Raw genomic sequence first — 26,868 nt, forward strand, 5'->3', positions numbered from 1 at the left:
TCAGTGTACATTTATATAAAGCTTACCCAAAGTTCAATCTACTGATTCAAGTACCTTCTTGACAGTTTTATACAGCTTGATACGTTCAACAATGTCTTGTTGTAATGACGTATCAATGTGTGTTTCGGCATCCCATCGATCTACCAATTGCAGAACTTGGTCCTGATTTGCTATGTTGGATGGTAGTGTAGACAGTAACATGGATTTGTAGTTGAATTCCTCATTGTACATGTACGCTAACTGAGAAATCATATCGTGTACTTGAGCAGGTGCTACTGCTGTCACTTGGATGAGGGAGTTGGTGGACAATGGTGCTAGTTTAGCTGGCAATGAAGGGCGTGAGGTATATTTGACCACATGGCGGGCTGCTTCCAGATCCAATTGAGCCCAATCCCGCTTCACCTTGTCAAGCAGTTCTAGCACAGAGTGCAGATCTTTGATCAGACTCTCTAGTGATGCTGTCTGTTTGTACACAAGACGAGACTTCTCAACGCCATGTTGCTCCAACGTAGAAAGCTGATCCAATGTGGCACTTTTTTGAGCTACAATGTTGACCATGGATTGCAGCAACGACAATGATTTGGATTGCAAACGACGCCATGTATTGCATAGTACTTCTGCTTTCCCTAGTATAGCAAAACTAGTGTGTCTGTCTTGAATTTGTTGCTGTTGCATGCCTTGGTAACAGAGAAAAGAAAAAAAGAGAGATCAATTGAATGGACCTTCGGGTCGGGTAACCGTTGAACGCACTGCCAATCATACAACTCTCTTTTTTTTTTTTCAATACGCCCGGAGTCATCAACGGGGCACCAAAGACGAGCGAGGAACCATAGAATCATCTAATCCCACTACTATGGGCAAACTTCCTCTTCTCCTCCCTACACCTAATTAAGGGTGAGTACACATCACCCACATGTATTTGGCAATATGAAAGATTCGACGACAGTATGGAAACAGACATGCGGATGCAAGATCAGCCCCAAGAGATGGATGGATGGATTAGTTCAGCGAGAGAATGATGGATATATGGATACACAACAATAGGAGCCATATGCTGTCGAATCTTTCAATGATTGCCAAATGATACATGGCCAACACAGACATGAGCAGACATGCTAAACTCCATCTTACATTGTATAGATTTGATTTAAAATGGGTCGCGTCATTCGTGCTCAAAGAAAAGGTGCTGGAAGTATCTTCAAGTCCCACACTGTTGGCCGTAAAGGTGCTGCTAAGCTCAGAGTTTTCGACTTTGCTGAACGTCATGGTTATGTCCGTGGTATCGTTAAGGATATTGTTCACGATCCTGGAAGAGGTGCTCCTCTCGCCAAGGTTGTCTTCCGTGATCCCTACAAGTAAGTTTGGAATTTAGAATCTTTAAGATCCAATATACTGATATTCTGATAGGTACAAGCTCCGTACCGAGACCTTCATCGCCACTGAAGGTATGTACACTGGTCAATTCATCTATGCCGGTAAGAAGGCTACCTTGAACATTGGTAACGTTATGCCCTTGGCCTCTATGCCCGAAGGTACTGTTATCTGTAATGTTGAGGAGAAGGTTGGTGATCGTGGAGCCATTGCCCGTACCTCTGGTAACTATGCCACTGTCATTGGTCATGGTGATGATGGTAAGACCCGTATTCGTCTTCCCTCTGGTTCCAAGAAGGTCATTCCCTCTACCTCTCGTGCCGTCATTGGTGTCGTTGCTGGTGGTGGTCGTATTGACAAGCCCCTCTTGAAGGCTGGTCGTGCTTTCCACAAGTACAGAGTCAAGCGTAACAGCTGGCCCAAGACTCGTGGTGTTGCCATGAACCCCGTTGACCATCCTCACGGTGGTGGTAACCATCAACACATTGGTAAGGCCTCTACCATGGCTCGTGATTCTCCTGCTGGTCAAAAGGTCGGTTTGATCGCTGCCCGTCGTACCGGTCTCCTCCGTGGTACCAAGAAGATCAAGGATGCTTAAATCATTAAATTCGTAATAAAAAAAAGACACCCTTTTTGATTGTATAAATGTAATATGTTTGTGTATATTGGTTTTTGGGTGATTAGGAAGTGTAGTAGGATGAGGGTGACTGATATCAGTAGATGTTGATGGGAATGGTCGATTTTCATCAAGCACTTGAGCATACAACGTTTTCTGTAATGAGGGAGCCGAGGCATGGTCTTCAGTTTGGTTCGAACAGCCAGATACGATCTAAAAAAAAAATGCCACAACAAAGGTAAATGTGCCATGAAATTTTGTTGTTCCACCAAAAGCAGCATGGTTTGGTACTTGAAGGGGCGATTTCTCATGTATGAAAGCAAAATCGAGCTCTTCAAGTCATGCTCTAGCATGTAAGGTGCTTGTTTTTTTTCCAGTTGAAAACGTTTGATTCAGAGATTTATATTCGATTTTTCAATGGAAACCTTAAAATGAAAGATGAAACGAGCCAAAGAAAACATCATCACGCATTGCTTATGTGATAATCTTCTTATGACTTGTATGTGCTGCCTGGCTCGAAGCAGTAAGCAAATGATACTAATGCTTTTTTATAACAATGTGCTTCACTGAGTAGCTTCAACATCATTTAGGCTTCAAAATGTTGTATATAAAATACAATAGAGTTACGCAAGCCTTCAAAAATGACTGATTAGCGCATATTACTAAGTGTATGATACCTTTAGCTCGTTTATACACAACTGATTTTGATTTTGTTTTATAACTTTATTATAAAGAGGTGTAATAGTTTTTATAATACGAATGCTTATACTTTGGATGACTCTCTACCTTGGCTTCGCTGCGGTGAGAACCAGCCTGCTCAGCGGCAGCTCGCGCTACCGATTACCTTTGCACATCTTATGAAAATACTGCTACTTTTATATTAACCCTCTATTTACACATGAAAACCTTTCATATTATCTGTGGATCTGACTCTTATGGAATGTTCCCCATCCGTATACACGTAGATATTTATATACGTGCAAGCAGCATACTGGTATCGCCCTTTTCTAGTCAAGAGTATGCCTAATACAGCAAAATTTTGGTGCATTTGAACTGTGTTTTCTCGCGTTAAACGTCATTTTGGACTGCCAGAATAGCACTAAACAATTGCTCTCAACTAGCAATTACTTCCTGACACCTTTGCTCAACTTTTTGGGCTAAAAAAAAAACATAGCCAAAAATCGACCAAAAAGCATGAGGAGTACCTCATGCTTTTCATCGAAAATCAAACGATCGCGTTTTTTGACCTTGATAATGGAGACTTTTACTAAGGTATATATTGAATCAAAATGTTTCTATCGATCTAACGTAACAGCTGAAATCGTCTATGTGGGACCTTGATATGTAAAACTTCAACTTTTTGGCCAGAAACCTCTTTTCATATTTTCATGGATTTCTCAATAAGTTTATTCAAAACATCTATCTTACTTGGTGCCATTGTAAGCGCCTTGAAAAGTACTTCAAGAATGTATTAGGAAGCGTAGGGTGATCATCACAACTTATATAGTCGAATATCATAAAATAATTCGATCAAGTCGAAAAAAGACAAAATTTGTCCAATCTTGAGCGGAAAAAAATTAACTAAGTTTGAATTAATTTTGGCGGCGGCGCTGCTGCTGGCTGACCCAAATGCTCTTCTGATGATGCCAATGATGATAATAACAATGATTATTGCGACGCTGACTAAATCAAAATCATGAATTTGAAGAGACAACGGCTTAGCTTGAATACTTTTTTTGCTTTTGTTGGGAGTTTTTCCCTAAAAAGGTGTCTTTGCAATGAGAATCTCAAAAGAGTCGCTGAAAGACTTGGAAAAGTCCTGTATTTAAGCATGGCCAGCTTTATGCCAACATCTCAAAAGCAGCATCAGCGAATGGACAATTCCCCCTCCTGACTCTGATATAACCTTTTTTTTTTTTACTATTAACTGATTGTTTAAAATCTACTTGATATGCCTGATTCTTATTATCTCTGATTTGAAATGTCTTCGGTGAGAGCCCGCAAGGCGACGCCGTCGTCGAGCGTAACTGTATGCGTTTTACAGGTTCACTGTTGTATAGCTTTTAGTTCTTCTATTACCAGATAAAAAGTGCGCTATTTACGATATAGTCAAAAAGCTGAAAAGTGCCTTCTTTCGAAGAATCTTTAGCAATGGAAGGCTAGCTTCAATATAGGTCAAACTGGATCGAGCATTGACGTTGTAATCAATGAAATTATTTTAAAAACTTTTATCATTAGGTGGAGCGCTATTGAAGTTTTTTCATTGTATTTGTTCAATATCGATAAGGCTATGATCATCATATCAGAAGGTGTTCAGATGGCATAGCATTAATTAACACTCTTTATATTATCGGGCTTGTTTGCATTGAACCAGTTCAATCTTAGTCGTTCAAATCCTTTTTGAATATCTGTTTTGCAAACATCAAGCCACCTATAGGGAGCTTATATTAATGTAACCTCTCAAGGTTTGAACACAAAGAATCAAGCTGGGATCTCATCTTTCTAATAAGGATAACAAGTGACATGTGGAGAAGAAGAAGAAACACATCAAGATGTCACTCAAAACAGTTGATGTAGCCATCTTGTGACTATAGGTAGTAGATGTTGATATTTGCGCTCAATAATGGAGCATCGAGCCAAGAGGAATTTGGGCCTCCACACGCCCTCCATTCTCCACTGGAACATATACCCTGGGGTCCCCTTTTTTTTTCACTGAATTCATTAAATTTTTGTATCATTCTTACATTATGTTTGTATCTCGTTTTGTTCGTTCCACTGCCATTCGCCGTGCATTGTATACAACAGAAGCACCAACAGGATTAAATGCTGGTGAGAAGCACATTTATGAAAAGCTTTCTCAAGCACTTGCTCCACATAAACTTAGAGTAGCTGACGTTTCAGGTAAAAAAAAAATTGGGTGTGTTTATGTACGTTGCAACTATGAAACTCACATCAAATGTATATCTAGGTGGTTGCGGTTCCATGTATGCTATTGATATTGCTGCTGCCAAATTTGAAGGTACAAGCATTGTCAAGCAACACAGAATGGTGAATGATATCTTGAAGGAAGAAATCAAGGGAATGCACGGATTGCAGGTAACATGAGAATATTATGAATCATGATGACTTTATCTTGACTGTTTACTATTGCTAGCTCAAGACCTCTGCTAAATAAAAACATAGTGTACATATACATACAACATAGTGATGAAAAATGATGACATTGTTATTAAAAAAAAAAAAAAAGGCAAAAATACAGATGAAAGGAGGGTTCCTTTTGGAGTAATATATATGTGAATGGATGATAGTTTTAGAATGGAATCAATCGACCACCACCAAATTGTCTTCTTGCGGATACATCAACTTGCAATTCAACCAAGCGATCTTCCAGGCCCACATAGAGGGATCTCGAGTTGGATGAAAAAGTTAATCCAGTGATGGAATGGTCTTCATTCTCAGGTGAGAGTCGTACAATTTGTCTCGTTTCAAATGTGCGTGTGTCAACAATATAGACATGGTTGACATGGTCTGCATAGGCGAGTAGATCCAACGGACCTGTACTGAATTGTATACTTCTGGGGGCTTTCTTTGTTTTACGAGTCTGTTTTGGGTGTCGTTAGCCATGATGGGGTTGGTTTAGCAATCAAATGTGTAACGATTTACCTCGGCTGAACTCAATTGGCATAGTCTTGTAGCAGAATGAATAGTATACGTGCTCACAAACCCATCTTGACTTGCCACAGCAAACATCTCAGATGATCGGTGCCATGCACATGATAAACTAGACTCTTCAGACACTAAGATACGCTGTATGAGTTTTCCGTGCTATACAAAGAGAGAGCGCAACAAATTACCTTTATATTCACATCTGTCTCCATAGAGCCCGTCTTGATTGATGGCATACAAGTAGGCTACACCTTCATCGCTTGTCAGCAATATCTTTTTACTGTCTGGACTCACAGAGCCTGCATTGACATGTCAGTATACCCATAGCAACCTCCAAGACGCAACACTTACAAAAGTTGATGGCAGACGGCATTTTTACAGTTTGAATTTTTTCCATCTCAGGTACACTGAATACCGACACCGTTTGATCATTATTGCAGACCGTCATGCGAACTTCACCTTGATGTTGCGATAAACATATTGAGTTGTTCAGGCCTCGCCCAGCCGTTTTGATATCGTACCATCCTGTAGATAGATTCTTTATCATCAACATGCCTGTTTGTCCTCCCAAGGCTAAAAAGCCACATCTAATGCACATCTGGATCAGCTCCTGTTGCTGCCTCTCTCTCTCTCTCTCTCTCTCTCTCTCTCTCGGACACACTTACTTTGTATGAATAGATGTTGGCGTAAATGGTAAACTATCTTGGCAGCAAGTATCTACACCTGATTCTGTATCATACTGAAATAGCCATCACTGATTAGATACCCAACTACTAACAGACACCTCTGCTAAAAAAAAAAAAAATGACTCACTCTGTAAAATGCGTTTCTCTTGGTGCGAATGATGGTGCTATTTTGAGAACTCACTATCAAATTCCTCAATTGCCTATCTATGCTATTTAGCATGATAATCTAAATGAATGCACTTGTTTAATTCAACTCACCAATGCTGGATAAAGGTAGCTATCCTGTGTACATGTTTTACAGTAACAAAACGTCCGTCATTTCGACTATGCATCAGTGTGAATAAGCAGCTGGCGGCATACAAACAAGAACTCGGTTCATCTTACATGACATGTCCAGTCCTGGCCGTTGGATTGACATTAATCTTCTTCTCTAGGACGTCTCTTTGCTGATTCATAAAAAACATGGAGTAATGTAAAACAAAGAGAGAGAGAGAGAGAGAGAGAGAGAAAGAAAAAGAGGATCGTGTTGATGTGTGCATATTTTATATATTGAAAATGGAGCCTGTCTTTATTTGTTTGGATGTTTTCTGCATAAAAGAACCAATCATAGATGAATACACTGCCGTAAAAGTAAAATTGAAGCACTGCTACCACATATCAGCAGCACTCATTCTTCCTCCCTTGGCAGGTTTATCAGATTCTTGTATTACATGGCTGCTGCTGCTTTCCTTTTCCACCCAAAAGGCTTCTAAATCGTCCTGTTCTTCTTTGTGCTTGTGTCGACTGGATTTATGGTGTCTGTGGTGTCGACTACTACTACTACTATGGCGGCTCTCTTTATCAGACTTTCTCTTTTTACTGTCACCGTGTCGTCTACTGCTGCTAGATCGATCATCGTCTCTGGATCTCGACCTGTCTTGTCTGCTGTTGCTTTTGCTCTTTTTGCTCTTTTTACTGCTACTCTTTCTATCTCGACGGCTGCGATCAGGACTCGGGCTGGGGCTGCGACTACGATTGCGTTCTTTCTTCCTGTGTCTATCTTGCTCTCCGTGCTCCTCATCGTCAGAAACATCAATTTGTCGTCTTTTCTGTCTGCTTGATCTAGGTTTGAACGGTTGCACAACCACTTGCTCCGATATGACTTGTGGCAGTAACGAGGATGCGGATGGATCTTTTCTTTCAGATGCTCTTTTGAACATTGGTCTAAACGGCTCAACATTCGGTGACGATGATGTTGAAGCTGTTGTTAAGGGTATATCAGCTGTTGCAGGTCGAGGAGGCATGGGAGGACCTATAAAGTCATCTTGATCTAATGCTGTCGTACTTGACACTACTGCAGTGTTCTCACGAGTTTCTGTTTCTTCCGCCGTCTGTCCGTCTTGCCCCTCCTCTTCTTCAGAGTCTGAATCATCAAAGATAGCCTTGAAAATATCCATGGAGGGTCTCTCATAGTCCAAAGGTGGCCCTTCGTCCTCGTCTGCGTCTTTTGTCTTCGCGGTATCGATGCCTGTGGTAGGTGCTGTGGAATCTTCCTTTCTCTGGGATGGTTTTGGTACCACTGCCTTCATCATGGGATCATCGTCAGGTTGAGCTAAAGATGCTGTCATTTCTGACACGGAGGTGAATGTTTGTTGAAGCGGGAGTCGTTCGTTGAGAATACTATCCATGGATTCCTTGCTGAGAGCGTCCTTGTTGCCGCCTTGCGTGCGACCTGCTGCTTTATCCGCTGTGTGATCATGGTTGGGATGTGGATCTTTGACATTGAATCGCTTGCATACCAATCGATTGGGATAAAATGGCTTGACGGTGCGAGTGAGACTACCAAACATCTTCATTGCTGCTGCTTCTGCTTCCTGACTCAATTGCTTTCTTTCGGGCTTGGGTTGCTCCTTGATATGTTGTTCTTTTTCCTTTCTGTACTGCTCTTCTGTTTTGAGTCCACCTTCAAAGTTGACGACTTCAATGTTCTTGGATGTCTGTGATGCAGATGTGAATCGTCCACTCATCATGGCGCTGATAGGCCTAAAGATACGTGCTGCCTTTGCGAATTCATCCAGCTCTTTCATGCCCATTTCATAGGTGAGTCCCTCGGGTATAGGAAGCACTGTCTTGGGCACGCCGTCTTCCGTTAGCATACCAGCTTGGTTCTCCAGATAACTGCGATAGCGTGCTTGTTTCTTGAGATTATCACCAAATGGCATGAACCCTTGCAACGCTAATTTGGCAACATCCTTTGGAATGGTAGGGAATTCAGACAACTGCGATTTGTCTTTGCCGATATCAATAAAGTAACTGACTGCTTGATTCAACTTGTCCTTGGAGTGCTTGGGCATGTAATCAAACACAGAACGTTGCTCAATCGGCTTTTCACCTAATGCATTGCCTCGTTCTTCAAATGAAAATAAGCTCTCCTGTGATATCTTGGGTGCATTTGTTTGGTTATCTTGATCTTCTTTGACCACATTTTGTCCAGTAAAGTCAGCAGGCACTTTGGGAGGGGCGTGCCATTTTCCAATCTGCTGTGGTTTATCGGACACATGGAATCCCTTGAGGGGCGGTCTGCCATCTGAACAGGTCAACAAATGCTTTGATTTCTCTGCTTCCTCCATCTGCTCTCTTTTGCGCTTCATGGATTGCATCAGGACTTGATCTCGTGTCAGCCCACCTTCATCATCATACAAAGCAGTGTGGTAGTTGGCTGTGTCTGTTCTGTACACGTCTTCTTCGTCGTCATCATCTTCCAGTGCGCCTAACCCAAAAGCTTCTACTTTCCGTCCTGCAGTATCAAACACGCCAAACGAGGATCGATTCTTTTTGTCCACTTCTTGACCACTGATCTCTTTTTGCCTTGCCAATTCACGCAGTCGCTTCATCTCGGCTACTTCAGGCACAGAGGTCGATAAATCAAAGCCTAAGCCATACGTATCTCTCTTGGCTTGGAAGTTCTCAATGGGTGTATCTCGAGGTGCAAATGTCATGTTGTTCAGGGTGTCATCTTCTTCTTCTTCATCATCCTCATCATCTATGCGTCGCTTGATACGAGGTCCAATGCCTTGTCCTGGTCTCCATCCCATCTTTCTCAGCAATCGCACACCCACAGAATCCTTGGGAGGTCCAAACATGTTTATCAAACTGGATCCCAGAAAGTCCAATCCACCCCCTCGAGCTTCCTCTTCCTGTTGCTGTTTGCGTCGAGCAGCTAATTCACGTTCTGTGCCGCCCAAGATGTCAAATTCCTCTGTGGCGACGAGTTTGCGTGCACCTGCCATTGCCTATTTGCCATCATCTGTTGAGTAACACCACTCTATCCATGTCCTCTGTTTGCCATGTACCTCCAAATCCTCTTCATCCATGTAATCTTCTGGTCTGGCTTCTTTTCTCTCATTACGTGCATTGCGAGATGATACGTAGTTAGTGGGCGTCCAGCCTATATAACAATCAGTAAGCACAATAGAATGAGAGTTAATTACTTGTTACCTTCTTTTGATCCAACTGTATTAAAGTAGCCTGCTGAAAAACCGCCTGTGAAGGCACCGTGAAATCGTCGTCGACCTTGTTCGTCTCTGGCTTCTTGTTTCCACGTTGGCACGAATTGGCCAGCATCTGTTCGTCCAGCACGTCTGTCCTTTTCTGTTGTTTCCGGGAATGCAGTGCCAAACACAACAAAGCTCTCTGTCGTAGCAGCGTGTCCTCCTTTGCTCATGTTTTTGTAGAGTAACAGATAAAGAAGCAAAAAAAAAAAAAAAAAAAAAAAAATTAAATTTTCTGCAGACATCCCATTTTAAGCATTATGATATGACAAGGTAGTGTGTCTAGTAAGATCTAGTTTATTATGAAATGCAGGAAAGAACGGGCTTAAATACGAATACAGTTTAAACAGCTGAAGTCTTTTGTTGAGATTCTTCGATGGGCAAGTTATAGTTCAGTTGCTCATCAGTCCACATGGGCTTGACGCCGCCATAGTTCTTGTCACCTACATTGCAGCGGCCGCCTTCAGCTTCGTAATCAACAACGCGCTTGAACCCATAGCGGTTCCAGATTTCTTGCAAGGAATCCACAAGATGGTCAATCATCTCAGGTGTATGGCCAGGAGAAGGTGTGATACGAAGACGCTCATGTCCAACAGGCACAGTAGGGAAATTGATGGATTGAACGTAAATATTATACTTGCTCAACAGCTCATCAGAAGCCAACTTGGCAGCAGCAGCATCACCCAACAGAACAGGAACAATGTGAGAAGGATTAGGGACCACAGGGATACCAAGTTCGCCCAGACGAGACTTGACAGTGCGAGCATTCAATTGCTGCATACGACGTTCCACATTGGAGTTCTTGAGATAGTTGATGCAAGCCTTACCACCGGCGACGACAACAGGAGGTAAAGAAGTAGTAAAGATGAAGCCAGGAGCGTACGAACGGATCATGTCAATGAACTGAGACGAGCCAGCAATGTAGCCACCAACAACACCAAAACTCTTGCCCAGTGTACCAGTATAAATATCGATTTGATCCATAATACCGCCATTACCACGACGAGGCTGAGCAGCATTCAAATCAAAGTCCAAGTGTTCAGCTACACCAGCACCACGAGGGCCATAGATACCGACAGCGTGCACTTCATCCAAGAAGGTGATGGCATTGTACTTTTTGGCCAAGGCAATGAACTTTTCAATAGGTGCAATAGAACCACACATGGAATACACAGATTCAAAGGCAATGATCTTGGGACGATTGATATCAACAGATTGCAGCAATTGCTCCAGATGTTCCGGGTCGTTGTGACGGAAAATGTGCTTTTCTGCCTTGGAGTGGCGGATACCCTCAATCATGGAAGCATGGTTCAACTCGTCAGAAAAGATGACACAGTTGGGCATCCTGGATCCCAGGGTGGATAGAGTAGCATCATTGGCTACCATACAAGAGGAGAAGACGAGAGCCCCCTCTGTGTGATGCAAGTCTGCCAATTCGGATTCCAATTGTAAATGAAGTTCAGCATTACCGGCAATGTTGCGAGTACCACCAGCACCAGCACCGTAGCGATCCAAGGTATCTCTAATTCACAATGTTAGCAACTAATGATTGGCATCTCTATACAAATGCCACCTACTTCATGGTATTAAGCAAAATAGGATTGGCGCCCATTCCCAAATAATCATTAGCACACCAGACAGTAACTTCATCTGTAGGACGTGCAAGATGAGCCATGGGGAACTTTTTAGCAAGACGATTGATATTGTTGAAATAACGGTAACTCTTATCATTGTGCTTTTTATCCAACATCTGCTTATAGAAACCCTCATAAGAGAAAGGCTGTTGCTGTCCTTGCTGCTCTTGACTCTTTGCAGGAGCACTTGAATGCAAGCCTCTGGTTTGAATAGCAGCGCCCATAACAGGACATTGGTTTGCCTTCAGCAACAGACCGCCACTGGACTTGTTGGTAGCTAATTGTCGAAGGGCAGAAGTATTGCTGCCATGCAAAAAGGGGCATGCTTTACGGGCGTGCAAAAGAACAGACTCCATGATGAGAGGAAAGAAGAAAGGGGTTAAGAGACAGGACCTATGAGACAATCAGCCTTCATCTATTTATCGTTTTTAAAAAAAAAAAAGTTTTTCAAATTGACTGCCATTGATTGAATCAGGATAAAATGTGTCAGATGTCAAATGCACCTGTCAATAATATGAACAAGAATTGCAAGTGAGAAAGAGAGAGGGGAAGGCCGCATTTTCAGTATGATACGGATGTCTTCAAACCCATCGATAGATTGAACCGATTCACATTGCTTTGATTCATGGTCCATTCAAAGAAGTGGAGAATGTGCAACGGCAAGGGTTTCCTGACACATTCTGCCTACTAGATTTTACGTATTTGTAAGACGAATGTCATTGGCAGTGTCTCTTCTCAATAACAAACAATGGTTCCTCTTTTTAGGATTCAGTTACAAAATGATGAATAGAAAAATGCCCATTACAGGCAATAATACGAAAAATCGAATGAGAAGCATTCATGGCAAAAGTAGTATCAAGCAATTAAATCAGTGGAAACAGCTTTTTTACATACATAGCACAGATCACAGAGAAGATTGTGTAACATGCGGCAGTCTGTGCTCCCTCCACTTTTTGTGTTTAAAAAAGAAATGGCGTGTTAAAATTTGAACGATATGTTTGAATGCTTGATAAGAGCAGTGTTTGTCTTGCCACCATGTCGTCCTGTATGGCGTCCTATTATTACTTCCCACCATTCTGGAGTGTATTCAATTCATACCGATAGGTAATCGTCTGTAGCGTCGCTCGGTTTTCGTTTGTCGGCTGGTGATCCGCAATCATGGGCACAACTGATTACCCGATAAAATGTTATTTATAGCTGTTAACCTTACACAACCTCTTGAAATGTCTACAGGGCCCTCATTTAAACTCTTGCAACAAGGTAAACTACATATTTATATTGAACCATGATCGCGCAGCAAACAATAGAGGTATGAGGTGTGTTTGATGAGCCTGTACCAGAGTGAGACATCGTCGTTATGACAAAAATGGTTTGTATGGCCCTGGGTCCTGCAGGCTACCAAGGAGAACGGGTTAACATCATAGCCGAACGCCACACATAATGTTTGATTAAAAGTGTGGATGCTGAGTCGGCCCCTCTGTTTAAATGAGGCATGATGTAGGTTTGGTGTGAGATCTGGCACTTGCGAATAGCATTTTGCATTTTAGGAGGTACGCTTGAAGAAGCCATAAGCAATGATACACCATCCAGGTATAAAGATGCATACAAATGCTAAATAAAGGATTCAGACAACCCTTGATATTTCTGTTATCATCTTCCAACAACAATGATCGTCTTCTTAAGTATACTTGCCAGGAGCCGCCACGGCTGTCAAAATTTCTAAATTCAGTCTTTTGTTTTTTTGCTCAAAATAGAAATTTCTACTCGATTTTCGACTTCTTCAAACTATTATGTGATGTTCGACTATATTAGTTGTCTTATTTAACCCACACTTCCTAATTGTTATCTAGAGTACTTTTCGAGGCAAATCCAATGGAGCCAACTATAATATAAATTTTGACTGAACTTGTTGAGCAATCTCAGAAAATGTGAAATGACGTTTATGGCCAAAATGTCGAAATTTTGTATACAAAGGTCTCGCAAAAGAAGCTTCAGGGGTTGCCTTGCATCGAGAGAAACACTTCCATTTCATATATGCTATAGTAAAATTCTTCGTTTTTGCCGCTAAAAATGCGATCGTTTGATTTTGGTGAAAAGCATGAGGCACCCCTCATGGTTTTTAGTCGATTTTCGACAATCCCGAAAAAGTTGGATTAAGGTGCCAGACAGTTGCCGATGGGTGAGAGCAACTGTTGGGTACTATCCTATCAGTCTAAATCGGCCTCTAACACGAGAAATAACGGCTCAAATACATCAAAGTTTCGCTGTATTTTCCATGAATTCAAGCGGTTGGAGGCAATGCAAGCATAATGTCTGCCGATATAAGAGTCGATCCCGTTAATACTGACAGTGGACATCATAGAAGAGTCATTTCCACAGTGACAGTTCGTTGATACGAGACTCTCTCGTAGAGAGCAAACTTTTAATATATATTAACAGTATGCTGCTAAGAAAAACATATTGAAGTTGTAGGCAGAAAAAAAAAGAGAACCACAGGGTACTTGCTAACACCTAAACAGGGCTCAAGCAACTATCACTCCAATGCGTATGAGCTTGTGAAGCTTCGCATATTGATGAATTTTTTTGACTAGATCAATGATGGAACTTTTATGCGTGCTCAAAAGTATAAAGAGTGTTTCGCTTGGTTCCTCATTCTTTCTTTGTATCTTATCTATGATCTTAGCCCATTGTACAGCTGCCTACGGATCTACACTGCTGCTATACCGCTTCCAAACAACTGTGCGAGTATGTATTCACTTCATCTTTTTTAATTCAGATGCGTAGCAAGATTTGGAATGCTCTTTCTCTCCCTCTCTGCTAATAAGGGCATCAAAATAAAGGTGAGTTATATGCTATTCAATCAAATTGACTACAGCAATGATAATTTATTGGAAATATATGTGTATGATGAGACTGAGAGGCATTGCTTGTAATCTAATGGTAAGGTATATTGTTATCGGGTTGTGCCAGGAATGCATTCATGGGCGGTGAGATAGCAGTGTCATTATCAATGAGGGTGATGTTACTCGATAGTCTTTTATCCATGACTGGTTTCTCGTTTAGTTGTTCCTGAAATAAGTCTCTTTCAATGCTGCCATGCTCGAACTCTCCATATTGCTTGTGCACCAAAAGCTCTTTCCAGAAGCTTTTTGCTGGCTTTATATTGTTGAACACATTGATCTTATTTTTGCGCTTCTTGGAGGGAGCTACGTTGACAAATTCACCTGCTACCATGGGCATCATGGGTGGCTGCCTGTAAAAGTTGTAGGATGTGCGAGCTGCTATGATCAGTATCCAGTGTATCTATTATGCGCATTTAATCAGTGATGGACCAAGTGAACTACCCTGCTGACTACTTACATAAACCACATACATGACAACCATGCACAGCAAGGACCATTTTACCTCATCTTGGAACAACCTCTCGCAATTATAAGCATCCGTGGTACTTGTCAGTGTAGAATTAAGGCTTGTCAATGTTGTCACTGTGGAGTTGGGATGATAGTCTATATACACATCTTTGACATAGTCTGCTGACGATCCAATGCACCAGTCGTTGAACGATCGCTTGTCGATGATGAACAGAATAAAGGTGACCAAAGTGATAATCAGCACCCCAAGTGCATTTGCAGTGATAGCAAACACCGTTCTCTTTGACTTGTCTATCACACCAAATACGCCTACGCCTTGCATTCTCTGCATATGTAGATGTCAGTGGTTGCACGCTGTGTAACTGATGTTGTATATAAATGTACTTGCCATAACATTCATCCTGATTAGAAATATCACCATACTGCAGAGAGTGACAATGCCAAACAGCAAATTAATTGTGCCAAATGCTACCAATGCCACCTCGTCTATGTAAGAGTAAAATGCTGAAAACCAACAGGGAACAATGTTACTACTAGTCAAGGACTTTCAAAGTGCATATACATACGACTTTTATTCATGAAGGCCAAAATTGCAAAATAGAAACTGATGCCCTACATGATCACAGTGGATGAGTGTCATCAACTCTAGTACACACTGTTTGCTCTACTCTTACTGCCCAACAGAAACAAACGATCAGTGAGTTCTTTTCTCCAGAGATACACCCACAGCAATAAGCTCTAAATCGGCCTGATTTCTTGTAATGTTCCAGTTCATACTGTCGTCTCGTTTGATCTATTTGTTGGAAATTCATGTGAATAAGAGGCGATGCCAAAACAGAGAATGAGGGAGAGAAAAGAAATATAAATAGAGTGATGATCTGACGAGTTTATTATATGGATTTGCTTTGTAAATATCTAAAAATGGAATGTTGAAATACAACAATGCCTAATAAGGGACGCTTAAAGAAAGGTATTTTGTACATGCTGGCGAATAGTAGCCAAAGGATTCTCTTTAAAGGCACCATGTTGCATGACTTTTTGCATTCGTAAAATCTCTTGCATTCTACAAGCATGTTAGCCATCTCTGTGTCATGGTCCAAATATCACACTTACTCGGCTTGCTTCTTGGCTTTCTTGGATTTAATCTTGTTGGAGGGTATTGCTGCTTCTTTAATAGGCTCTGCGATCTTCTTTGAATGTGTTGCTTGACTCTCGAGTTCTGACTTGGGTTTGATTTCAATGCTGCTCAATACATCTTCAAATCCACTCAAATCGACCTTAAGTCCATTCTTCTTTCTGTTCTCTTTCTTCTGCATCTTCTTTTTGACAGCGTAAGAGCGATCGAGTTCTATAATGGCATCAATCAGTCCAAAGTCTCTAGCTATTGTAGTCATTTATCTTACTCTCAAGCCACGCTTCATGTCTTGCTTTCTTTTTGTAATCTTTTTTGGCTGTTTCGTACTCGTTTGCTGGCACAATCTATGATTCGCATTTTAGCTCTGAGTACAAGATGTCTCAAGGGTGACAATTTAAATTTACCGAAATCTCTTCATTTTGGGTAACAACTTTCTCAAGAACCTGCTTTTGAGGCACTGCAAACTTTCGTTGACGCAATGGAGTATCTACTTTCTTTGAACGGCTGGCTCTTGTAGCTTTTGGCATCTTTATGAATTAAGAAAGGCTTTTGTCTCTCTGATGAGTTTTTTTTTTTTTTTTTTTTTTTTTTTCATTTGTAATACGAAAAATCTGTGACTAGATAGCTGGCTAAGCTTCACTGTTGATGTCGGTATGACCTGCTCAAATGCCACCATTTATCCAGTGATTCCAAGTGTATAATAATGAACTGCCATCAATTGAAGCTACCAAAGCTTTATATCTAGGAGTATATTGCTTCAAGTTGGCTGGCCACCACAAATTTTGAAAGTACTGAAATCAATAGTTACATGTGCCTTTATCTGATCTGATACCATTTGAACTTGATCCATGTGCACTTATTATATATACATGTCAGCAATCCACATTCAAATCTACTTTATTTTATCAATTAACAAAGTCTTAAAGACGAGCACCAATTGGGAACTTCTTCATGGCCTGTCTTACACCCAAATCTGCCATGATTTCTTCTGCACCGCCCAAAATAGCAGTAAACTATTATTTCACATTAATTAACTATCAACTCATAAATAAATTGAGCGGATCTTTACCTTGTATGTTCTTTGCAAAGTCTCGATTTGTCTACCCATACCAGTCTTGGTAATGGCTCTTCCACCAAAGATTTGACATGCATCATCAGATACATCATGCAACATTCTGGTTACTTGATATTTACAGAGAGCAATGGGTCCAGCAAGCTTGGAAGACTGCTCAGCATAATTCATGTGATTCATTTGATATGTCAAGTTTTCAATCCAGCTATGAACACTTTCAACCGATGCAATCTGTAGCAAATAGATGAATCAGTGCTCCATCTATCACAGCGACAACATTTGCTTACCATTTTGGCCAACTTGAAACGGATGACAGGCTGATCAATCAAACGTTTACCGAACACTTGTCTTTGGTTGGCCCATTTAAAGCACTCCTCCACTGCGATTCTGGCTGCCATAGAGGCACCTGTCAACATGGACCATCTGTCAAGCAAATATAAGTAATAAGCTCTTATTTATAACCCTCACTACTACCTTTCGTGGTTAAAATTAGATAACACGACGTGGAAACCTTTGTCCTCTTTGCCCAAAAGATTTTCAACTGGTACCTTTACATTTTCAAATGTAACATATGCCGTACCAGCGCTTGGAGAGTATGATGTCTTGATCAGTTTTGTCTCGACACCTTCACCACGCTCAATAAGAAGCATGGAGATGCCCTTTTCAGTTCGGACAGCAGTAGAAAAGTAGTCAGCATAGTGGCCTAAAATGTGTTCCTGAGTTAAAACGTTGTCATACATAAGGAAGTTTATGCAAACTTACCTGTGGTGATCCACTTCTTGACACCATTGACGATAAAGTGTTTCCCATCTGGTGTCTTGACGGCAGTGGTCTTGATGTTGGCAACATCAGAGCCAGTGTAAGGCTCAGTAATAGCTAATGCCATTCTCTTTTTACCGCTGAATACCTCTGGTACAACCTTGGTACGAAGAGCTGGACTACCAAAATTCAGAACTGTGGGTACAGAGATGGTCATGCCACCAAGAAGGCCAGATGTGAAGCCTGGAGCAGAGAATCGAGCAAATTCACCGTGCAACAACAGCTCATGAAAGTAATCATATTCGTCAGATTTTACACCGCCAGGTAATTGGAATGCTTTCAGCCAAGGTCCTGGTCCTACATTAGCTGCAAGAATCCCATGAGCACCGAGTTTCTGGAGAAATTCGTCGGATGGCTTCTCGCCGGAGTCTTCGTATTGACGAGCTTCCTCAATCATAGGATCCAAGATGGCACGAACAGCATCCCTGAACTTGAAATGTGACTCACTGGCATCATTGATTGAGAACGCCATTGAAAGTTTAGTAAGTTTGGTTAGATGAGCACCTTGAGTTGTAATAATACTTACGTGTAATAGGGAGACTTAAAGCCTTGGAAAGCCATTGGCTCGGCATAAGGAACCTTGGATGAGGATCCAGGTTCACGCCATTCCACTTGGGGTTTAAAGTCGGCAATGGTACCAATCTTGTAACGATCATATTTGCGCAAAACATCTTGTCGATGAAGCCCATAGAAGGCATCTGTGGCATCTTTACCAGCAACTTCCAACAGAGGGAAAGCCCCTCCAGGATGGAGATCAGCAAATCTCGTGAGGTCGTATACAGATCCATCGATTGTTATCCATAGATCATCAGCAGAAGCATGTTTGCGAATCTCTTCTTGGCTATAAACCTGAAGTTGCTTTTTGTTACTCATTGTATGTAAAAGAAGAGTGGGGAATGATACAATTAGCAGAGAATAAAAAGAGAGAGAGAAGAGAGAATTTTTGATGTGATAATTTAAATAGGCAGCCCCTCTCCGCTCAGGTAATTTTTAACAGTGCAAATGACCCTTTTGATACAAAGAAGTTAGTGGGGCAACAGATGTTTTTTCCCATGCATAATGTCTAGGTTATATTTCTTCACTCACCTCAACACTCATGGTCTAATATGAATTCCCATTAATAATGCCAAGTATCTAAAAAAAAAAAAATACGACTGATATAACTCAATTCGCCTAGTATAAAGCTGGTTTTATTGTTTTATAATAAAGATTTATTGTGTTTAGAAAGGCAATAGGCGTCAGAGTCAACAAATGTAAAGCTCATGGCATTTGTTATTCATCAGCTTTTATTTTCTATTTATATAGAATTGTCAATTACTAATGGTGAGAACTCTGTTCTCAAACAAAAAAAATAAGAAAATGTACCTCCTTTTTATCACTACTAAACCTTGCCTGTAGCACCAAGACAAGAGTATTGTAATGCAAATACGGTTTGGAGCTCATTATGTTACACAACAAATGTCTTTCTGTGGGTATCTCTGTAGCAATAAAATCACATACGCATAGAAAACGTATATAATTTAAGTAATATCTTTCAATTCCTGAGAAATGAGGGGTCCACGTTGCCAATCTCGAATGGATCTTTATTCAGCATAAGAAACTATAGCCGCCTCAGATACCCTGCCTAGCAGCAATAGAATGCACAATCGTAATAGATTTTTGAAGGGAACAATGTGCTTTATATCTGAGAATTATGAAGAGAGCAACCATTGAGCATTTGGGAGATACATTTGTAGGTATCGGTTGCAAATATCCGATTACAGGCTGCTACTTCAGGCCGCAGTTGTTTGTAAATGAAGAGGCTTTTGTGAGGAGCTCAAGGATTTTACTATTTCCAAGCATGATGGAAATCACCTCAATTTTTCCAAGGGAGATTGGCTGCGAAGACATCGAATTTGACTCAAGGAACTGAAATATACATAACATGACTGATCTTTGAAATCATCGACGCTAAAACAAGAAAAAGAAGGCTGGAGGTAGTAATAAATCCATACAAAAGAACGGCAAAAGTGTTGAAGATAGTATGTAACGTATGGTTGAAGATCTGATTAACGAGCACCCTGCAGCACCGTTCATGCTTGATCTCTCTGATGCTGTCTGGCGCTCTCGAAGAACGTCAAGAGACCATTAACCGCAACTTGAAGGGGCTACCTACTGTCCCCAAAGGATCGTCAGCCTATTTCACGTTTGAAAACAAAAGGTTGAATGCAGCTTTGGAGATCTATTAGCATGCAAACACTGCTACTTTCCATCTAAGAACCTAATTTGACAAGCGTTGGATCCAAGACTCATTCACATATGTTACGAAGCTCTTCATTTACTTTCTGAACTCGACATCTCTAATTCCTTAGAAGCTGATGACCTACACAATCTCTTGTGCGGCGCTTGGAATCTACAAGGACAATAAAATCAAGGCCAAACTTGGAGAAAGATGCAGTATCGCAACAGCTCTTGGTAGAAATGAAGGCCGTAGTCTTCAGAGCTCGAAAGCAGAGAAAGAACAACCATGGGTGCGAAAAATGGCATACTATTCAAGCAGACAAGAGTTGAACTTGGAGTTTGTGAAGTAAGAAAGGCTAATATTACTCCTGTGGATGACAATTTTTTCGACAATGATGGAATGTTGAAACTGCTCCGTGATATACTTTGCTCCCTAGCTGCTTTGAACTACTCAATTGCTAAAATGAAAGTATTGTTTAGCTATTTCCAAAAGGTAGTAGTATCAGACATCAATCGAGGACGAGTGGTTTTTTATCCAGGCAAACAAGTGATAAACTATGACGCTCGCGTCATTAATTCATACTTATCCAGCCAGAAAATATTCATATTGATATTATTTCATTCTTTTGCCAGCTACACATAGAATTTGTGTGTAATCTTTCAATTAGTACACTGTAAATGCGGAATCGGTTTATGAAACAATGAAGAAAATGATCATCTTCGTCTCACATTCGTTCTTTCGTGTACATCCATTTGAATACAGTTTATAACGTATTAGCTAAAAGTTGAGCCAAAAAGTCTATGTATGCCTGACATACAGAACAAGAAAAAAAATGCTAAAATCTGATTATAACATTTATATAATTAAAATGTGAAACTATAACATTCCACATAAAAACATCTCACGCACTCCACTGGTAAAGTTGAAAAATACAAATCGAGATTACCAGGGTTCGATCTGTAGTCTTTTGGTTAACACTTACGCGTATTATTCTCTTGGATAATGTCTTGTATTTATTACGTAATCACAAAACAATTTATAAACTCGAGACCCTGATGGCTTTTGGTCGCGCCTTTCAGCGCGACCAAAAGCCATCTGCTGCGAGAAAATTTGAAAAAAGGTCGAAAAAGTGAAAAACAGACAACTCTTATGAATATTAACCATTGTCTTCAGTTCGTAATAACCTTATACAAAATTCAAACACGCATCGGAGGATACCATTATTGATATTATTAAGGAGCTATACTGCAGCAAACGTTATCATCCCCAGCCAAATTATTTTCCAAAAACTATCGTTCAACGCTAACCTTTGCAACAGCGGCGCATATAAAATTCTTTTTGCTCATTGTTATTCATCATAACGCGCCCTAAATTTATTCTATAGACTTGAGCACCATTAAGACGTTTTCGTGATGTTATTTAAAAAATGCATTTTTTGATTTTAAGGTTTTCAACTTTTGGACGATCGAAAATCGATTTTCTAAATATTGATGCTAGAGCCTTGAGACTAGTAGTGTTATGTCAAAATACAATGCAAAATTGAATCTGCCAAAGAATTACACTTTTATTGAGAATGCATCCCAAGGATGCATTTATATACTTTTTCATTATGCTAGGGTTAACAGCATGATGATGAACTATAATACAAATAGGTATACTATCTACCCAACAATTGATTTGTAAATCATGATTAGCATGATTTAACCAAAGGACCTAAGAATAGCCTAAAACCTTTAGTGTGAGACCTTGCTATAACATTTGATATAACAACTAGCATGTTCTTAAATCAGTTTTTTGCCGAGATGACGATGGTGCAATTCAAATTTGCGTAGGTAGCATGGTTGGTGAGAGATGGGAGATTTTTGAAAATAGCTCATTTTGAATAGATGCTGCTAGTAAAACTTTTTAAATTACTATATGAATGTGAGACGTATGTGTAGTGAAAGTTGTAGAGGGTACATTTTTTGACTAGGACATGTTTGATGTGAGATTATGGAAAGTGATGCCAATGAGTAATGACGGAAGATGTTCCAAATGACCAATTTTCAAAGGGCCATATCTCTGAATTTTACCAAGTGAACGAGAGCTTCAAACTTAATAGCTTCTGTTTCTTTTTCAATTCTCTATACGATGGTATGGTTATTATAGATAAATAAAATAAAAAATGAATATCCCCTGCTTGTAGCTCATAAAATATATGATTTTGAGCAAATTTATAAAGGGAACGTATATCTGGTACTTGAAACCATTATATTATAGTGGATATAATGTAGAGCTATCAAATGGTCTTTGTTTTGTGCGAATCCAGTGAGTATTTGTTGAGATATGGTCAAAAAAGGATATCATGCAAAATCATTGATTTTTCTTCAGAATCTACGTGTGATAGCAAGCAAAAAATCTGGTAACGATTTTTTGGTCAGGACATGATTGTCAATATTTCATGATAGAGCCATGCCAGAGCTTCAAGCAATAGCTCATTTGATAGGAAATTTTTTGGCCTACAATGTTTAGTAATGCTTAAAAAATGTTTTGATGACAGATACTGATTAATCTTTAGAAAACAGTCAAAAAATGGCAAAATGTATCTCATTAAATATCAGGTGAACAATGTACACCAGAGATTTGAAATAAATACCATTGTATTCTCCTTGCAATTCTCTACAAGTTTCATATAAGTTTGAAGGGGTGTTTACTATCAAGAAACGCGTAATTTGAAGGTCGATAGATTTCGGAATCCTATGGATCATCATTCAGAACAATAGAAATTGAAGCTCCGTTGACCTTCTGCACGTGTACACTACATGAGTATGAATTTGACCGAGAATTTTAAAAATCGGAGCGTACGAAAAGGGCCATATTAACTTGCTGGTTTTAAGTTGTTTGTGGAATTTGAGGCTTGATAGTGTAATGAAATAGCCATCCAAACGCAACTTAATTGAAAACCAAAGTTCATCAAATAGCACTCATTCAAATTCATGCTATTTGGATCTATTAATGAAAGCGTTCAAATGTACATCAAAAAACCATTTAAAAATACTAAAGATACACGCTTATATCGCACATCGTGTGAATGAATCACTCCTGATCACAGTGTATTCAATCACACCCATGATGGTCGTAATAAGTGATGGTATCTTTATCCAAAAAGAATCAAATCAATAACAAGCATATTCAAATATGACAACTATGCCCTGCTGCCATAGTTGCACAATATCCCAGATAAAGGATTCCATACTACTTCAATAACAAACATCACACTTTAAACCATCAAGGTTACATTAAATCATGCTATGACGATAGCTCACCCAAGCCCATCAAGGTTACTCAAATCGACCCTTATGGCCAGTGCTCTTGCATTGATTACCACTTTAAATCAAACATCAACAACATGTGCCGGATATCGCAATAGCAAAACCTACTATTGCTCTCTATCATCACTAATCCTACAAGCTAGTTGCAAATGTATCAACACTCTTCTTTTTTTTTACTCAATTCCAGGATCTTCAGTTCATTTTATACACAAAATAAAATACAGTTGATTTCTACTGTATTTTACTATTGCTTTATTTTTTTTTGTGAAATCTATTTAAACCTGATTTCACTGCACTACGCAAACTTACTATGCACTGGGAATGATGACTGTTATAAAAAAAAAAACTCATTTTCGAATGGCAGGTAATACAAGTACAGTATTGCAGCTCGTACTGTGCTTGGTTTGTCTTCTGAGTAGATTAAATGCTAAAATAGTGTCAGGTACACATAGTCTTTGTGTGTAACCTTTTAATTTAGTATAAATATCAAATCAGTTTGCAAAACAATAAAGATCATCTTTTATCTCAATTCTATTCTTTTGTATACATTTGCCAAGGTCTACTCAATAACCATATCTCTATTAACAACAATAACAGCATAAAAAAAAAAATTGAAAAGTAAACGTCTAACGATAATAAGCGAAAAACAAAATGAAACGCTCCCGGGTGGGCTTGAACCACCAACCTCCTGATTAACAGTCAGACGCGCTAGCCAATTGCGCCACGGAAGCTCATATATTAAGAGCTTTTGAAATAGCTTAAATTAATCAAGAGGTAATCTTTCACTCTTCAGTCATGTGACTTTTCTCGTTTTTCTTTTCCTTACATCTGTTATGTCAAAATACAATGTAAAATTGAATCTGCCAAAGAATTACACTTTTATTGAGAATGCATCCCAAGGATGCATTTATATACTTTTTCATTATGCTAGGGTTTACAGCATGATGATGAACTATAATACAAATAGGTTTACTATCTACCCAACAATTGATTTGTAAATCATGATTAGCATGATTTACCCAAAGGACCTAAGAATAGCCTAAAACCTTTAGTGTGAGACCTTGCTATGACATTTGATATAACAACATCCTCCAGGAACATATAAATACTACTGCCCTGAGGTATGGTAGTTATCGAGTTTTACCAGTTTGACATCCATGATACAAAGAAATTCAAGGCTTTGATGAAACCCTTTACATTGGAGAACGTTGTCTAAAAAGGCAAATACAAGGCCAAAGTTACCGCATAGTAAGGATTGAGAAAACAAACTATAATTGCTTTCAGATATGCATCATCACACTGCATCGGCCAATATGTGATTATACTTTGTATGCTGATGGCTACCTTGTGTCAGTTCCCATAGGCAGAAGAATGTGTATGATGCTCGATTTGATGTGTGGTACATTTAAGAGATATCGAATATACGATAAGGGCAATATTATAGGAAAATGAGCTTGCATCGACTAGCACCAGACACAATTTGGGCGCTATAGTTGCTTACAATACCACGATCTACACACAGAGATGAAAAGAAAGTTGAGAATAGAAGTATGCTGTCAAGTATTGATTGATTAAAGCTGGTTTGGCAAACTATGAAACCACAGCTTATCGTTCCAGCATTTTCAGCATCTTGAAAGGAGTATGATGCCATACAACTATCAGCAATAGACAACGACATGACAGAAAATATCACAAACAGGTTCAAAATATTGTTTTCTCTGTTCTATGGTAAATATGACAAAGAAAATCATCTAACAGATTCCTCCATCTCATTTAAAATCATAAGCACAGTAACAGTGATGTGATTTCAAGTGTAACTGATTTCGAAATCAAATGTGTGCGTTCCTCAACGAGCCAAGACCCACTCTATCCCTTTTAAAAACATGTGGGATGGGCATCTAATTCTGGCCAAGCATAGAATGATAGCAATAATGGTAATAGCAACAACGAGGAAAGCATACAAAGAGATGTTGAAACATCTTAAAACGACATCCAACTCTTGGACAACAAAAATAGGAGCAAATGTAGTAACAGTGATGATTGAAAATGATATTAAAGCAAGGGAAACCAGCACACTACATTTGGTATCATACAGACAGATTATAGATATTATGGTACTACTACTTTAATTCTCGGGTGCCTTGAAATTGAAATAGAGTTGGATTTTTATGTAATTGCTTTCAATCTGAATGAGGAAGGTTGTAACCCACATTACCCTTTTGATTGGGGATCAGTGCGCAAACAAAAGATAGAAAATAAGCCTCTTTTCTATAGAGAGAGACCAACTTGCTCCTGTTATTCACGTGAAAATCTGTCAAGCCAATTGTTTGCTTTCTAATTTTCTCTTTCGCCTTCTTCTCCTCATTTGAAACAAAAATAAACATCCTCTTTCTTTCTTTTACTCCACCTTTTCTCAATCAGTCATGGATTACAGACAAAGAAAAAATCACAAAGCCTCTTCACGTAGCACTTCACCTGCAAGATCGATAGCGGCACCATATTCTACCCACCATCCTCACCCCACCACGTCAAGCACAGCGGCACCACCTACTGTGAGTCGATGGCAACAATTGGTAATGGGAGCTGGATCAGCCGCAGGTACAACAGCAGCAGTCATTAGCGAAGATTCAATGAAATGTCTCAAGTATTGTTTAAGCTGGCTGAAATACGCCATTCAACACATTGAGCAGCAGATGGCTGTCTTGAAGAGTTATCTCGTTTCTCTAGCCACAACAAAATCCTCCTCATCCACATTAGCGGTCAACAATAACACCACCAACAATCGATCTGTATTATCAGGCATCAAAAAAGACATTGTAGAAACATTGAGAAAAGTAGTCGAGGTCATTACAAAATATGCAGGTGCATCATTACCTTCGCAATCAAGACAATCAGTTCGAGGATTCATACTTAATTTACCTGGGAAATGGGTAAACCTTTAGCAATTTGTTTGTTTGTTTGTTCTATACTCACAATTTCCTCATAATTAGGCATCCTTGAACGATATAAGATCAACAACCAATTCACCTGCTGGATCGCCCATGTTGGGTCCCAGATCTTCCGCTTCATCATCCTTCTCATCAGTTTCCTCCTCCCTTCACCAGGACACAAGACAAGAAGAAGCAGCTGTCAGATTACTGGAGTTTGGGCAGGAGTCAGTAGACATGCTAAACTCAGTTTCTACAGTGTTTTCTGATACAGTAGATCGAGCTGAATTATGGATTGATCGTTTGAAGATGGTACCTGGCATGAATAACAGCAATAGTAACGCTACCAGAAACAACAATAACGACATGGAAGGCATCCGGTTACCACCTATCCGAACATTGGATGTGCCAAACAACTCATTTGATCATAATAACAAGTTTGAACAACGTTGATATCCCTTTTTCATTATAGTATATACCATTACAGTTTATTCAAATAAAAAGCAAGC

At 39.8% G+C, this 26,868-nt stretch overlaps 10 protein-coding genes and 1 non-coding gene across 11 annotated transcripts; 3 read left to right on the forward strand and 8 right to left on the reverse strand.

The window, feature by feature from the left end:
• Positions 1-33: 33 nt before the first annotated feature.
• ATC70_010052 (uncharacterized protein) lies at positions 34-675 on the reverse strand (the record flags this gene model as incomplete). The annotated part of the gene is made up of 1 exon (XM_064829274.1): positions 34-675. The coding sequence occupies one exon, from the start codon at positions 673-675 to the stop codon at positions 34-36; it is 642 nt and encodes a 213-aa protein (XP_064686476.1).
• A 477-nt stretch (positions 676-1,152) lies between these two features.
• Positions 1,153-1,969, forward strand: ATC70_010053 (uncharacterized protein; the record flags this gene model as incomplete). The annotated part of the gene is made up of 2 exons (XM_064829275.1): positions 1,153-1,355; positions 1,408-1,969. The coding sequence occupies 2 exons, from the start codon at positions 1,153-1,155 to the stop codon at positions 1,967-1,969; spliced, it is 765 nt and encodes a 254-aa protein (XP_064686477.1).
• A 2,765-nt stretch (positions 1,970-4,734) lies between these two features.
• ATC70_010054 (uncharacterized protein) lies at positions 4,735-5,162 on the forward strand (the record flags this gene model as incomplete). Its single annotated transcript, XM_064829276.1, has 3 exons — positions 4,735-4,888; positions 4,956-5,083; positions 5,142-5,162. 3 exons carry the CDS (start codon positions 4,735-4,737, stop codon positions 5,160-5,162), a joined length of 303 nt encoding a protein of 100 aa, XP_064686478.1.
• A 135-nt stretch (positions 5,163-5,297) lies between these two features.
• On the reverse strand, positions 5,298-6,803 carry ATC70_010055 (uncharacterized protein; the record flags this gene model as incomplete). Its single annotated transcript, XM_064829277.1, has 8 exons — positions 5,298-5,588; positions 5,651-5,784; positions 5,842-5,952; positions 6,005-6,240; positions 6,319-6,392; positions 6,467-6,539; positions 6,598-6,663; positions 6,724-6,803. 8 exons carry the CDS (start codon positions 6,801-6,803, stop codon positions 5,298-5,300), a joined length of 1,065 nt encoding a protein of 354 aa, XP_064686479.1.
• Positions 6,804-6,986: 183 nt separating this feature from the next.
• On the reverse strand, positions 6,987-10,042 carry ATC70_010056 (uncharacterized protein; the record flags this gene model as incomplete). Its single annotated transcript, XM_064829278.1, has 3 exons — positions 6,987-9,611; positions 9,672-9,766; positions 9,817-10,042. 3 exons carry the CDS (start codon positions 10,040-10,042, stop codon positions 6,987-6,989), a joined length of 2,946 nt encoding a protein of 981 aa, XP_064686480.1.
• Positions 10,043-10,211: 169 nt separating this feature from the next.
• Positions 10,212-11,859, reverse strand: ATC70_010057 (uncharacterized protein; the record flags this gene model as incomplete). The annotated part of the gene is made up of 2 exons (XM_064829279.1): positions 10,212-11,391; positions 11,447-11,859. 2 exons carry the CDS (start codon positions 11,857-11,859, stop codon positions 10,212-10,214), a joined length of 1,593 nt encoding a protein of 530 aa, XP_064686481.1.
• A 2,578-nt stretch (positions 11,860-14,437) lies between these two features.
• ATC70_010058 (uncharacterized protein) lies at positions 14,438-15,686 on the reverse strand (the record flags this gene model as incomplete). Its single annotated transcript, XM_064829280.1, has 5 exons — positions 14,438-14,806; positions 14,864-15,199; positions 15,263-15,378; positions 15,441-15,486; positions 15,549-15,686. The coding sequence occupies 5 exons, from the start codon at positions 15,684-15,686 to the stop codon at positions 14,438-14,440; spliced, it is 1,005 nt and encodes a 334-aa protein (XP_064686482.1).
• A 148-nt stretch (positions 15,687-15,834) lies between these two features.
• Positions 15,835-16,536, reverse strand: ATC70_010059 (uncharacterized protein; the record flags this gene model as incomplete). Its single annotated transcript, XM_064829281.1, has 4 exons — positions 15,835-15,937; positions 15,988-16,222; positions 16,278-16,353; positions 16,414-16,536. 4 exons carry the CDS (start codon positions 16,534-16,536, stop codon positions 15,835-15,837), a joined length of 537 nt encoding a protein of 178 aa, XP_064686483.1.
• A 393-nt stretch (positions 16,537-16,929) lies between these two features.
• ATC70_010060 (uncharacterized protein) lies at positions 16,930-18,773 on the reverse strand (the record flags this gene model as incomplete). The annotated part of the gene is made up of 6 exons (XM_064829282.1): positions 16,930-17,022; positions 17,079-17,312; positions 17,369-17,504; positions 17,556-17,784; positions 17,844-18,346; positions 18,427-18,773. 6 exons carry the CDS (start codon positions 18,771-18,773, stop codon positions 16,930-16,932), a joined length of 1,542 nt encoding a protein of 513 aa, XP_064686484.1.
• Positions 18,774-24,089: 5,316 nt separating this feature from the next.
• On the reverse strand, positions 24,090-24,163 carry ATC70_010061. The gene has a single exon. It is a non-coding gene; the product is annotated as a tRNA-Asn (tRNA).
• Positions 24,164-25,855: 1,692 nt separating this feature from the next.
• On the forward strand, positions 25,856-26,812 carry ATC70_010062 (uncharacterized protein; the record flags this gene model as incomplete). The annotated part of the gene is made up of 2 exons (XM_064829283.1): positions 25,856-26,362; positions 26,423-26,812. The coding sequence occupies 2 exons, from the start codon at positions 25,856-25,858 to the stop codon at positions 26,810-26,812; spliced, it is 897 nt and encodes a 298-aa protein (XP_064686485.1).
• Positions 26,813-26,868: the final 56 nt, after the last annotated feature.

Source organism: Mucor velutinosus, assembly GCF_035048745.1.
Source record: "Mucor velutinosus strain NIH1002 chromosome Unknown tig00001563, whole genome shotgun sequence".
Taxonomy (NCBI): domain Eukaryota; kingdom Fungi; phylum Mucoromycota; class Mucoromycetes; order Mucorales; family Mucoraceae; genus Mucor; species Mucor velutinosus.